Source organism: Zea mays, chromosome 5, assembly GCF_902167145.1.
Source record: "Zea mays cultivar B73 chromosome 5, Zm-B73-REFERENCE-NAM-5.0, whole genome shotgun sequence".
NCBI classification, from domain to species: domain Eukaryota; kingdom Viridiplantae; phylum Streptophyta; class Magnoliopsida; order Poales; family Poaceae; genus Zea; species Zea mays.
The window spans coordinates 91,867,747-91,880,963 of record NC_050100.1 but is presented as its reverse complement, the minus strand read 5'-3'; the positions used below and the strand labels follow the sequence as shown (position 1 = coordinate 91,880,963).

The window sequence follows — 13,217 nt, the reverse complement described above, 5'->3', positions numbered from 1 at the left end:
TAATAAGAAGAAATAGCTGTTTTTTAGAAAAAAAAGTAATCTCTTGCCTCTGAGTTCAGACCATGGAACAGTTGGTGCGAGTAAGAGTCAGTGACGGTGCTAGTGCTATGGATCTTCAATTTGAAAATTTTGAATCAGTGAAGTGTGCAACGGCCGTTCGTCTCCTATTCTATTCATTTCCCAGATCTCTCCCACTAGTCCCCAACCTGCAGACTGCAGTCGCAGCGCAAAACGGCCAAAGGGCCCCATTTCTCCCATCACCTCTCCCAAATTCAAATTCCCGCACGCTCCTCCTCCCCTCCCCCAATCTCACCTCCTCGCCGAAACCCTATCAGCCTCCGCCGCCATGGGGGGCTCGCACAGCCGCGAGGACCTCGACCTATCCGATTCCGACTCCGACGACGCCGAGTCCCGGGCCTCCGACAATTCCTCCGACTACGGCACGCCTACCCCGGCATCTGCCTCCTCCAAGTTGGCCAGCGGCGCAGGGGCGGCGGCCACGCCCGCCTCCATCGACGCCATCGACCGCCACCTCCGCCAGCTCCACCTCAAGTACAACGAGCCCATCTCCCCGAACCCTAGCCCCGGGCTCACCCTCAGCGCCAACCCCGCCGCGCTCAACGCCGTCAAGCTATACCTCCACATCGGCGGCTCCTCCCCCTCCGCCAAGTGGATCGTCTCCGACAGCCTCGCCGCCGCCTCCTTCGTACGCACCGGCGACGACGAGGACGACGACGCGCCCGCCGGCGGGCCGTGGTGCCTCGTCGTGGGCTCGAAGATCCAGGCCAGGGTCGGGCCCGAGCTGCAGCTCAAGACCTTCCCCGCGCAGCGTCGGGTGGATTTCGTCGCCGACGGCGTATGGGCGCTTAAGTTCCGCCACGCTGACGGCTTCGGTGACTTCTGCGCGAAGTACCACAGCTGTATGTTTGAGAACAGCTACGGCGTCGCCGCCACGGACGAGGGCCGCGCCAAGGTGTTTGGGAAGGACTTCGCGGCGTGGGCGCGCCCGGAGGACGGCGACGAGTCGATATGGGAGGACGCCACCGACGGCTTCTTCTCTCCGGGTCCCAAGGGCAGCCCGATGCCCCCGCGGACACCAGTACTGAAGCCTTTGTTAGAGGATCTGCGCGAGTTTGAGGAGCCTGTTGAGGAAGGCAGCGGAATTAACAGTCTTGCGCTTGGCGCACTGGATAACAGTTTCCTCGTTGGAGACAAAGGCATTGAGGTCGTGAGGAATTTCGAGCATGGGATACACGGCAAGGGCATGTCCGTGAAGTTTTCTGGAGGGAGCACAAACTTCTCGACACCGAAAAAGGCTCTTCTTATGCGGGCCGAGACTAACATGCTCCTGATGAGCCCAGCCACTGATGGAAAGCCACATGCCAAGGGGGTGCATCAATTTGATATCGAGACGGGGAAGGTGGTTTCAGAATGGAAGTTTGAGAAGGATGGAGCGGATATTAACATGAGGGATATCACGAATGATAGCAAAGGTGCCCAGTTGGATCCATCCGAATCCACCTTCTTGGGACTGGATGACAACCGGTTGTGCCGGTGGGATATGAGAGATCGCAGGGGCATTGTACAGAACTTGGCAAGTGCAACTGAGTCGCCAGTATTGCAATGGACTCAGGGGCATCAGTTTTCCCGGGGGACAAACTTCCAGTGCTTCGCTTCAACTGGTGATGGTTCGATTGTTGTTGGATCATTGGATGGGAAGATCCGCTTGTATTCTAAGAGTTCTATGAGGATGGCAAAGACAGCCTTTCCTGGGTTGGGTTCACCCATTACCCATGTCGACGTGACATATGATGGGAAGTGGATTCTTGGGACAACAGATACATACCTGATTCTTATATGCACCATCTTCATTGACAAAGATGGAAAGGAGAAGACCGGGTTTAGTGGGAGAATGGGGAACCGAATTGCTGCTCCAAGGCTGCTGAAGCTCAACCCACTGGATTCTCATCTAGCAGGAGCAAACAGCAGGTTCAGGGAGGGCAGATTCTCATGGGTGAGTATATATTGCCACTTTTGTTATGAATTTGGTCACATTTACTATTGTACACCATACAAACGATAATGCACTTATTTGGTAGCATTTTGGCAGTCTGCGTGATCAAAACTGACAGCATTGGTTAAACTGCTATAGTTAGTGATGTGCAATTATTATCAATTTATATGGTCTATTGCTTCATCCTGTGACATATAGAAGTGGTTAAATTATATTGGTCGCAGATGCTGTTATCTGGCCTTTGGCTATAATGTTTAGGCTTTCCCCCCTGTTTAATTCTTATTATATTCTTGATTTTTAGTACATGTCATCTGCAGTTTTGCTGTTGTGTGCCATACTGCCATTCTTCTGATAATGTTAAACATTGGCTACTATAGGATGCCTTGACCAATGCATGTCAGTTACTATGCTACTAAGGGGTCTTGCTTTTTATAGTCTTATTACAAATGGTTACCAGGTTTCAGTTGTCATGAAAATTTAGTATGCTAGAAAAATAGTGTTACATTGCATAATACTGCTAAACACATTCAATTAAGTTTTGATTCTAATATCATTTAGATCACCATTATCAAACTACTAGAGTCATGTATCTCCCACTAACTTTGTTTCTTGATTGAGTTTACTACTGAGCACCTCGGATCCACAATCCAATTTGGGGTTGATAACCTGTGCATGCATGTGGTGAACGCATTGTTAAGAAACCACCTTGTATGCCTATACCATTTGGGTGTCGTTCAGTGGTTCATGTTCAGTGTTATTAAAACTACGTTTAAACGATGTTTAAACTACGTTTATACGTCAAAACTCTAATTAGAGGTTGAAACCACGTTTTAGCGTTCTAAACTGTAAAACACAGTGTTTTATGTATTTTAGACCATTAGCTACTTTTGGGTCCAGTCTATTAGTTACTTTTGAGATTCAATCCAGCTCATGGGTGAAGTTTTGGTAAGCCACTAACCTCTCTATTTTGGTATTTAGCTTCATATTATTGTCTGAAATTATGATGTATTGGTATTTTTCCTGTGTTGTTTAAAACTACGTTTAAACAAAGTTTAGACGTTTAAAATTCAAAATTTGACCCATGAGCGTTCCAACGTTTTACCGTTTTAATAACCTTCATGTTGTTTGAGCTGTTTTGAAACTATTAATATGCTGTGAACTTTAAATTTATGGTTCTAAGATAAACTAGAATTTTATGCTAACGAAACATAGCTGTATCTAGTAAGCTGCAGCGATCTATATGTGTCTGACTGCAGGGACTATTAATCAAATGTTAGGGCTGGTTTGGTGACCAAGGTCCTGGGAATTGGAAAGGATCCATGGGGGAGGAACCCGTTTGCCATTCAAAATTGAAGGATTCCTCTCCAAGGATCCCCTCCAATTCTCTAAGCACCAAATTCAGCCAAATTCAGCGCTTTATGTATTTCCGGCAGCTAGAAATATCCCAAACTCTATTCTCTGATTAACAAAAACCCATTACCCACCAGCATGAGCATTCGTTGACATTTGATCCTCATCCGATGATTGCGCAGGTGACAGAGAACGGGAAGCAGGAGCGGCATCTAGTGGCCACGGTGGGGAAGTACAGCGTGGTGTGGAACTTCTTGCAGGTGAAGAACAGCCACCACGAGTGCTACCAGTACCAGGAGGGGCTTAAGACCTGCTATTGCTACAAGGTGATCCCCAAGGACGAGTCGATTGTGGCCAGCCGCTTTATGCACGACAGGTATTCGGTCAGCGACTCCCCGGAGGCTCCACTGGTGGTGGCTACCCCTATGATGGTCACCTCCTTCAGCATATCAAGCGGTCACTAGCTCTGTGCTGCGCCTATGAAGCTCAACCTCCTTCAGCATATCAAGCAGTCACTGGCTCCGTGCTGCTAACTTCTCAGCATGATTGCTAGGGTCGGTTGATTGCTTCTAATGTTGGGGTGTAACATCATACTAATAGATGAATCTTGTTTTGTTTCCTTTTCTTGGTGGACTATATATGATAATCTCATCATAATTTGTCGGAGAACCAAAATATATGTTTGTTGACCAACTTTGTGCTTGTTTTTTTATATATATTGTGACTCTTTTGATGCTGTTAGTCGTGTTTATGTTTATGAAATCAACTAGGAAAAGAGATGTATTCATGAAATCAACTTGTGACTTTTAAACTAATTCTAATTAATCATACTACTTTAAAATTATGAGGTTATCATATAGTTATCCATATTATAAGTTATGCTGAAAGTTATATAACTTCAATAATATCTAGAACTAATAAGTCATAATTATTCATGGCATGATTTCAGTAGTGGTACGCAGTCTCTTAGCTTTGGCAGCTTTCGTACGAAAATTACATATTCAGACTGCTACGCTGCGTCAAAAGGTAAATTATGAACGGTGCCGCACCACAAACGCACAAAGCAATCCCCAAGACAACGGTAACCATTTAATTTTGTCACCCGCTGATCCACAAAAGACTATTCGACACCAGGTACAAAAGAGTTCCAGATCTACCACACGACCTCAAGAGAGGAAAAGATAAGGGAGTTGCCCTTTAACAACACAAGTCCTAAAGGAATTGCTTTGCGGAAATCAGAGCTGAAAACGGTGCTGCCTCCAAGGTAGTGACGCCATTGTCCACTCCTGCAGCCACTAGCCTGCATCAGAGCCAAGAAAATAGCGTTAGGGGATGTTCATCTAAAGCTCGGTCATGGAAGAGAAATTAGGAGCCAAGAAAATAACGTTAGGAGATGTTCATCTAAAGCTCGTCATGAAAGACATTCGGGGCAGCAAGTTTCGGCTGACAACATTAGTGTCGACCAGGTCACAGAACAACACGTCCATTTTTTCATGGCAAAATAGTTAACCGTGATTACATTGTACACAACTCATCATCATTTTACTAGGTAAATACCCGTACGTTGCAACGGGAGTATATAATATCACGATAAATGTGTGTTATATTGTTAGAAGAAAATGTTTTGTAATTCATTTGTGATCCTAGCATACATAAATTTTATGATAGTTAGATGCATGTGTGTTGCAACGATATATAAAATATTCGACAAAATGATAGTGCACAATGATTACATAAGAATGAACATCATATTTATTATCGACCTTAATATCGCACAAATTCTTTTATAACAATCATCTAGTATACTCTACGCTTGGAGGCCGCACGCACGAACTGCTGCTCCACTATCCTGCAACCAAACACGAGCCCGATGCAATAATCTTGGCTTCTCGAGGGCCAGTTCCAGGGCCAGGCAAAAAAGCGCAATAATCTCAGTATGAAGAAAAACAAGGTGCAGTAATCAACTGCATGGTGCTCATGGGAGAGAGAGAGAGGCTCTTTCAAACCGAATAATGGAAGAGGGGATAGAAAGGGTTTCCTGACCAGTAATCGCACTTCACCCGTGTTTTTGACAGAGCACCAGTGATGGCAGCCACGACCACGAAGCGAAGCAAAGCAGAGCGCATCGGTAGAAAGATTTGTCTGGGGACATGGCGCATTGTTGACTGTTGATGACCATTGCCTCATGCTCCCACACTCCCTCCCCCTTGCACTTGCAGGTCGCAGCCTTTTCCGGGCCGCGCCAGATTTGCGTTTCCCCGCCGCTTCGGCTGCCCGGCTCCCACCCCTAGGCCTCAGCCTATGCGGGCACGAGCTGGCGCCTGGCAGGCCGTCCGGCCGGCCGGCCAGGCAATGCAACAAAATCACACGACACACGAGACGACGACGCGCGCTCACACCTGCTCAACCACTGCCCGCGACCGCTCGGCCCCACCAATCACGTAAGGAGACCCCGAACGAATTCACCAATCACCAGGCGTGCAGAGTACACGATGTGCCCCCGTGGCCGGTTGGCTCGGCAGTTCGTGCCCGAGCCCGGCGGACGACAAGGGAGTGGGGCTGGAAAGCAACGCGACAACAACACAAGCCGCGGCCACCGGCAACGGCGGCACGGCGCGGGGTAGGGTGGGGTGGGCGAGTGGAGTGAGGCGCAAAAGGCCGGGACCCATGCCCACACCCCATCACGCGCGCCCGTAGCGTCGAGAGAGAAAATAACCACGATGTTATTTTAGTGGCAGCGTATCTCGTGAAATCCAGGAAATTCGATTCACTCGAAGCCTGGCTGCTTTCTCCCGGGTCGCGAAAAGTCACAAGCCAACAAAAAACACACCAAAATAACACATCAAAGCAGCGGGAGAGGAGAGCTCGGATTCTCACAGAGAGGAGACAGCGTGGGCGCCGGACGGTGGAAGCAGGAGTGGTCGGTGGCCTGTGGTGCAGCGTATGTGAGAGCTGCGGTGGCGGGGACCTGCCTTGGCCTCTAGGATGGGGGTGGGAGGCGGAGGGGAGGCCGCGACGGTTTCGGCGCCGGCGCCAGCGGAGGAGGCGGGGAAGGACGCGGAGGATGGCAACGACTGGACCTTGAAGGCGAAGCTGATCGCCGTAGCGGTGCTGGGGGCCACGGCGCTCGGGGTGTTCCTGCACTCCTACTTCCGCCACGCGGCGCTGCGCAAGGCGGAGGAGGGGCTCGTCAGCATGTGCGAGGAGCGCGCGCGCATGCTGCAGGACCAGTTCGCCGTCTCCGTCAACCACGTCCACGCCCTCGCCATCCTCGTCGCCACCTTCCACTACAAGAAGCACCCGCCCGCGCTGGACCACATCCACCTGTGCGCAGCTGCACGACACCTTCATAGCGCGGGGGACCAGAGCTGGAGGGAGTAAGTTGGATGCCTGGAAGGAGCGCCCGAACGTGTAGCCCGCCGCACGTCATTGTTGTCGTGGTTGTTGTAGTGCGAGTGGAGGGGCCGTGTGGGCCGTGAGGAGAAGGACGGACCGGGGTAGAGATCTAGGTCGAGGAGACCTAGTTGCGCGTGGGCTGCGTAGGGGATGTGGCGTGGGCGGTGTGCCCCGGGGATCAGCGTGGCGGCGCTGGCCCTGCTCGCCGTCGCGGCTGTTGCAGGAGCCGCCACGGGGGATCCCGATCCCAACGACCTCGAGCGCGCGTAAGTGTCTCCGCTCTGCGATGCCGGCGGAAGCAAGGGAGGCCCTGGATGCCTGGACTTCGACTTCTCGTCTCGCCACTCGTAATCCTCGGTCGCTACGATGTCGTCTGCGCATGAGCACTTCTGCAATAGACAGATCTGCCACCCAAAGTTCTGAGGCTGTCTCCAGCAACGTTCTCTATATCTATCCTCTATATCCGTCCTTTACAGTCTCTTTTAAAAAAATTTCATTCTCTATATCTCCTTCCTCTCCAACAACGTCCTCTAAATCACGTCCTCTATACTCAAATATCTATATTAGAGACATTTTTTATTTTTATTTTTTATATATATATGTATTTGTCATACTCTCAAATATATTGTACATATTTCAGTTTTGCTAAATCGGTTATTTAAAGTATTCAAATAGATAGAGGACCGTTTAGAGAAACTCTATATATATATATAGAAAATCCAACAACTCCTCTAAATTTAGAGAACCGTTTAGAGGACGCTGCTGGAGGACATAGAGGACCTTTTGATCCTCTATATTTAGGATACAGAACCCTTTAGGGTGCCTTGCTGGAGCTAGCCGGCTGTCTCCAGCAACGTCCTCTATATTCATCCTCTATATCTGTCCTTTACAGTCTCATCTAAAAGATTCTATCTTCTATATCTACTTTCTCTCCAACAACATCCTCTAAATCACGTCCTCTATACTCAAATACCTATATTATAGACATTTTTTATTTTTATTTTTTATACATACGTGTTTGTCATACTCTCAAATATATTATACATATTTTAGTTTTGCTAAATCGGTTATTTAAAGTATTCAAATAGATAGATGATTGTTTAGAGAAACTTTATATATAGAGAATCCAGCAACGTCCTCTAAATTTAGAGGACCGTTTAGAGGACGCTGCTGGAGAGCGTAGAGGACCGTTTGATCCTCTATATTTAGGGTAGAGAACCCTTTAGAGGGTCTTGTTGGAGCTCTCTGCTCACGTCGCAGCTGGGGAGGCAGTTGCAGCTTTCGTGGGGGGAGATGGGGCGTGCGCAGAGAGAGAGGTGGGGGCATAAAAAATAGTCTACACTATTGTCTTAATAGTTAGTGGAGATAATGATTTTTATGTGAAGCGTGTTTTTATAATGTCATTTGAACGAATTAAGTTTCATAATGACATGAATCCAAATTTCTCCTCGTGGGACGGTGGAAATGTCGAACCATCACATAAAGACCCCACTCGTGAGCGTGGAGCGTGGCTATATGGACCCACATGGCATTCGGCTACACGCATTCGCTAGGTGGGCCTCACAACAGAGCACACAGGCTGGTTCGAGACCCCGGGCACGTTTCTACAAATCCTAAGAAAACTCCAAAAAAAGACAAAATAACCCAGAAATAAAAATCGCCGTGGAGGCGAGTCGCCGCCGGCACCGCCCGGCACGGCCTTCTTCTCCGGCGAAGGCGGAGCTCGTTACGGGGATTCCACATCCGTTAATCGGTCCCACCGGATCCCTCGCCGCCTCCCACGGGCCGGGCCGCGTCGTGGCGCGCGCGCAGGCCGAGATGCGGAAGAGGATGGAGAGCGTCGACGATCTGATCGAGGAGGCAAAACTGTGCACCGTCTGGTGGGCGCTCTGCATCTTCGCCGTCTCCTACTTCCTCACGCGTGAGCACGTCCCCCTCTGTCCCTCTCTGCTTCCGTGCCTCATTTGCGACCGAATTAGTTTTGCGGGTCGTGTGGGCCGCGAGGAGAAGGACGGGCCGGGGCAGAGATCTGGGTCGAGGAGACCTGGTTGCGCGTGGGCTGCGTAGGGGATGTGGCGTGGGCGGTGTGCCCCGGGGATCGGCGTGGCGGCGCTGGCCCTGCTCGCCGTCGCGGCTGCCGCAGGAGCCGCCGCGGGGATCCCGATCCCGACGACCTCGAGCGCGCGTAAGTGTCTCCGCTCTGCGACGCCGGCGGAAGCAAGGGAGGCCCTGGATGCCTGGACTTCGACTTCTCGTCTCGCTACTCGTAACCTTCGGTCGCTGCGATGTCGTCTGCCCATGAGCACAGACCTGCCACCCAAAGTTCTGACCCTCCCTGCCCACGTCGCAGCGGGGGAGGCAGTTGCAGCTTTCGCGGGGATATGGGGCTTGCGCAGAGCGGGAGGCGGGGGCATAGAAAATGGTCTACACTATTGTCTTAATAGTTAGTAGAGATTGCATTCGTTGGGAGGACAATAGAAAGCATCAAACTCCAGAAACACAGAACATCAGTGGATTGAACAATGAACACAAAACTTGGTCATCTCACTAATCCATAAATTCCAAAAATTGGGAATGCAAGGTGATTCAGGGAACATTATGCAAAACTAGCACTGTACCATATCAAATATAAAATTTCCACTGTGCCAACTGCACAAAGGAGCATCCAAACCATGGTTTGCAATAGAAGGTAACATGTGTCAGTTGTTAAATATACCATATTTACCACATGCAAAAATATATCTGAAAATTATGCAGGATGCACAGATACAAGCACACCATATATTTCCATTGTCTATCTCTATCAGCAGAATTCAGACCTTCATATTCTTTAATCAAACCCCGAATGATCTAAAAGGCACCCAGACTAGCCAGTCACTGTGTTTCACATAGTTAACAAATGGGTTATTCTCTGTTTTTTGTTTATGAGCATTGATAGCAGCAAAAACATAGTGAATGTAGAAAGCATGAACAGGCTAGCATAACTCCAACCAGGATCTACACTGTGTGACTATATGTCAATTGCATTACCGCACAGCAACAGTGAATAGGAAACGTCAGGAATGATTCTACAATCTACATGCAAACAAATGCAGTCCGAACAAATTATCAACTGCCCTCTCATTTTTTTAAACAAAACACTGTTCTTGCCACAGTTAAATGATGCCATATAGATGGAGAGAATTGCATATTTGGGACTCTAAATATCGCGCTTCGCACAAATGCCATTCGAAAGATTGTATTCGTAAAAAAGGGACTATAAATATATTATAATTGATTATACTACCATTTAACATGTATTGTTCCTTTTTATAATTTGTTTCCATGTATTTATCATCTAAAAGTCAAAATTGCCCCTACCTCTCCCTCGGTTGTCTCTATCTTCCTCGAGATCTATCTTCCTCTGAGATTTCGCGTTCTCTCGCCGAGCCGGACAGGGCCGCCACCACGCCTCTCTCCTCCACGGCTGTTCACGCGACGGCCACCGCGCCACACCGGGTAGAGCCGCCACCGCACCGCGCCGGGCAGGGGGCGGGGACGCCACCGCGCCGCGACGGGCAGTGGGCAGGGTATAAACAAAGAAGTATTTCTCTTTAAAACGGTTAATTACCATTCCTAAAAAAAGCTAATTACTCCAGAGAAATAAAGCATGATCTGCAATGCTTTCTTATGGATTAGCACATGATGACGAAGGAAAATAAAAAGGGTTGCCAGTTGCATGGAATGGATGTGCCCATTGAACTGCTAAAAAAGTTAGTACTTATGCCACCTGAATCGATCCAAGCATGAATAAATCACAGCAGCAAGTCCATTTTGAATTTTGATGCACCAATTGTACACTGAGTAATTGAGTAAAGCAAGGAAATTTGTGTCGTGACGGCATGTCAGGTAATGTATAGTACTCATCAATCAGTAATGAACAACCCACAATAGCATTAATTAGCAATCCATTTCAGCATGAGTTCATGAAGGAACCAGAGGAAACGAATCTGCTAATCTAAGTCGGGTGGATGCTCACTCGTTGCTGGGACGTTGGCCAGAGGAGAGATTTATAAGGGGTAAAACTGTCTTGTTGCAGAGAAAATACATGAGATCAGATTATAAAAAGGAAGAATATACGTTGAATGGTAGTATAATCAATTAGAGAAGGTTTGTAGTACCTTTTTTACGAATTAAATCTTTCGGATGGCATTATTGTGAAGCGCATTGTTTAGAGTCCTAAATATGCAATTGTCTCCATATAGATGCATGAATTCATTAATGCCACAGTTTCAAGGGAATACCCCGTAAAAACAGATAATTGGCTTCCAAACCAAGCTACTAGAGTCTAGAACAAATAAAAAAAATCTGATCATCCATTATAGTAGTATGAGAATCCTAGAGGATATTGGATCTCACAAGCACTACTAATAGTCAGTATACCATTAAAGACAGCAGATAAACACCTATGCTGAATTCTCATTCAGCGAATCTCCAATCACCAAATCTAAATTACCACACAAACCAAACTCGGCAGAACAATTTACACAAAAAGATGTAACAGTAACGAATTGTCCTAAGCATGTGGCTCGATACAAGAGATCTACCGAATTACACACATCCAGTGGAAGCCAGAGCAGGGGTATAACGTGATTGGAAAGTATACCTGAGGTTTACGGATCAGCCGGAGCCGACGATGATGTTGTTGATAGGGATGAAGATGAGCTTGACAAAGAAGCCGACGAATCCCATGACGACGAAGCCGATCGCAGTCCGCGCGGCGACCTTGGTGAACTCTGCGCGAATCGAATCGAGCGCGGGCCCGTCAGATCCGGTCCGATCTCGGAGCCAGCAACATACGGGGGATCTGGGGTTTAGCAGTTACCCTTGCGGTCCGGCTTGTGGCAGCGCTTGACGAGGCGGATGCTGTCCTTGGCGAACTCCCGGAGCGGGTCGACTACCGAGTCAACTGCGTCCATGGCGGCGCGGGGAGGGAGAGATCTCGAGGGGTGCTCTTCGCTTGCTTGGACTGGAGACGAAGATGAAGACGCTGTGGTGGCTTTGCGCGTGCTTTGCCTTCACGAGGCGGAGGGCTGTACGCCTGGATGTATCGGGTTTCGGTTCCGCGTCACACTTGACACTTCTGACAACGGACCATTTGGAGCTGGAGCAGGCCCAATCCAGTAGTGCGATGAATTAAGCCCAATGAACGGAAGGTCGTCCGGGACTGTTGAAATTTTGCAGCCCAAGGTTCGTTTTTTATTGCTCTTTATCTTATTTTTCTAATCCTTCTGGATTAGTTTGTTGTTCATTTATATCCAGTATGCAAGCGCGGACTCACTTCAAATGGTGGATCATGAGTATCCAAGCTAGGAATTGAGATACGAAGCACAGACTCACTTCGAAGCGCGGAATATAAAGTTGCATAACTTTTTGAGATCTACATGTTTTATTTTAATAGTTTCTACATCCGAGACCGTTTACAAAATTTGAATTTTAAATTTGAAAACTTCACACGAATTTTTCAATGATAAGATGATTTCAAATCAAAAAATTGTCAACTACAAAGTTTCATTGCATTTCAAGACCTACAACTTTTATTTTGGTGGTTTTCCCATCCGAGATAGTTTGAAAAATTTAAATTTTAAAATTCAAATATAGTTTAATGATTTCAAATCAAAACATTGTAAACTACAAAGTTTCATAACTCTTCAATACCTACAACTTTCATGTTAGTGGTTTTTTTTTCTTTCGAAGTCGTTTTCAAAATTTAAATTTTAAATTTTTTAAATTCAGACGTAGTTTTCGTTGACAATATGACTTCAAATGAAAAAGTTGTCAACTATAAACTTCTATAACTTCTCAAGATCTACAAAGTTTATTTTAGTTGTTTGGTCATCTATTTATCTCACATGATGGTTCTAATAATATACACAAATTCTATACGTCTCTCTCGTAGTTTCATAAACTACGACAGAGATATAGGTTTTATGAACAAATTTATTTTTATTTTGTCATATGAAGAAATGTTCAATATATAAATTGTACATCATGATGAGTTATACAAATTTGTAGTTGAAAACTTTTTCATTTGAATTAATTTACTACTTTAAAATATGATTTTTAAATTGTCTTTGTCTAGTGTTGAAGAAAAACACTCGGCAAAGAGCTCTTTGCCGAGTGTTGTATTTGTGACACTCGGCAAAGAGCCCTTTGCCGAGTGTCAAAAAAAGACACTCGGCAAAGAAACTCTTTGCCGGGTGTTAAAAATAAAACACTCGGCAAATAGCTTCTTCGCCGAGTGTTTTCTTTTACCGAGGGTTTTTTGCGTGGCACTCGGCAAATAGCTTCTTTGCCGAGTGCCCGAAAAAAACACTCGGCAAAGAATATGACACTCGACAAAGAGCCAAATTTCGGTAGTGAGTCTAGTGCAGTGTTGATCGTTGTACTGCTTTGAAGTGTGTTACAGCAAGTGTGC

General features: G+C 47.0%; 2 protein-coding genes across 3 annotated transcripts; one reads left to right on the top strand and one right to left on the bottom strand.

The window, feature by feature from the left end:
- The first annotated feature begins 211 nt into the window (after nucleotides 1–211).
- LOC103626704 (protein CYPRO4-like) lies at nucleotides 212–4,101 on the top strand. Its single transcript, NM_001346849.1, is given in 2 exon segments — nucleotides 212–2,014; nucleotides 3,547–4,101. Coding segments are annotated over 2 exon segments (1,950 nt in total). The 5' UTR covers nucleotides 212–346; the 3' UTR covers nucleotides 3,829–4,101.
- A 324-nt stretch (nucleotides 4,102–4,425) lies between these two features.
- Nucleotides 4,426–11,877, bottom strand: LOC100192024 (uncharacterized). Of its 2 annotated transcripts, none has more exons than XR_004858111.1 (3): nucleotides 11,625–11,877; nucleotides 10,121–11,535; nucleotides 4,426–4,664 (listed from the first exon to the last, which is right to left on the bottom strand). XR_004858111.1 is itself a non-coding variant. In NM_001365147.1 (3 exons), the coding sequence occupies exons 1-2, from the start codon at nucleotides 11,716–11,718 to the stop codon at nucleotides 11,420–11,422; spliced, it is 210 nt and encodes a 69-aa protein (NP_001352076.1). In that variant the 5' UTR covers nucleotides 11,719–11,842; the 3' UTR covers nucleotides 4,430–4,664; nucleotides 11,406–11,419. The 2 variants fall into 2 exon arrangements, 1 of the variants encoding a protein (NP_001352076.1); NM_001365147.1 differs by having other exon boundaries at nucleotides 4,430–4,664; nucleotides 11,406–11,535; nucleotides 11,625–11,842.
- Between the last annotated feature and the right edge of the window lie 1,340 nt (nucleotides 11,878–13,217).

Excerpts from the sequence above, each read along its gene's own strand:
- LOC100192024 (NM_001365147.1), bottom strand. The coding sequence starts at position 11,718 with ATGGACGCAGTTGACTCGGTAGTCGACCCGCTCCGGGAGTTCGCCAAG. Across the intron at positions 11,536-11,624 it reads CCACAAGCCGGACCGCAAGG|AGTTCACCAAGGTCGCCGCG; the intron begins GTAACTGCTAAA and ends CGATTCGCGCAG.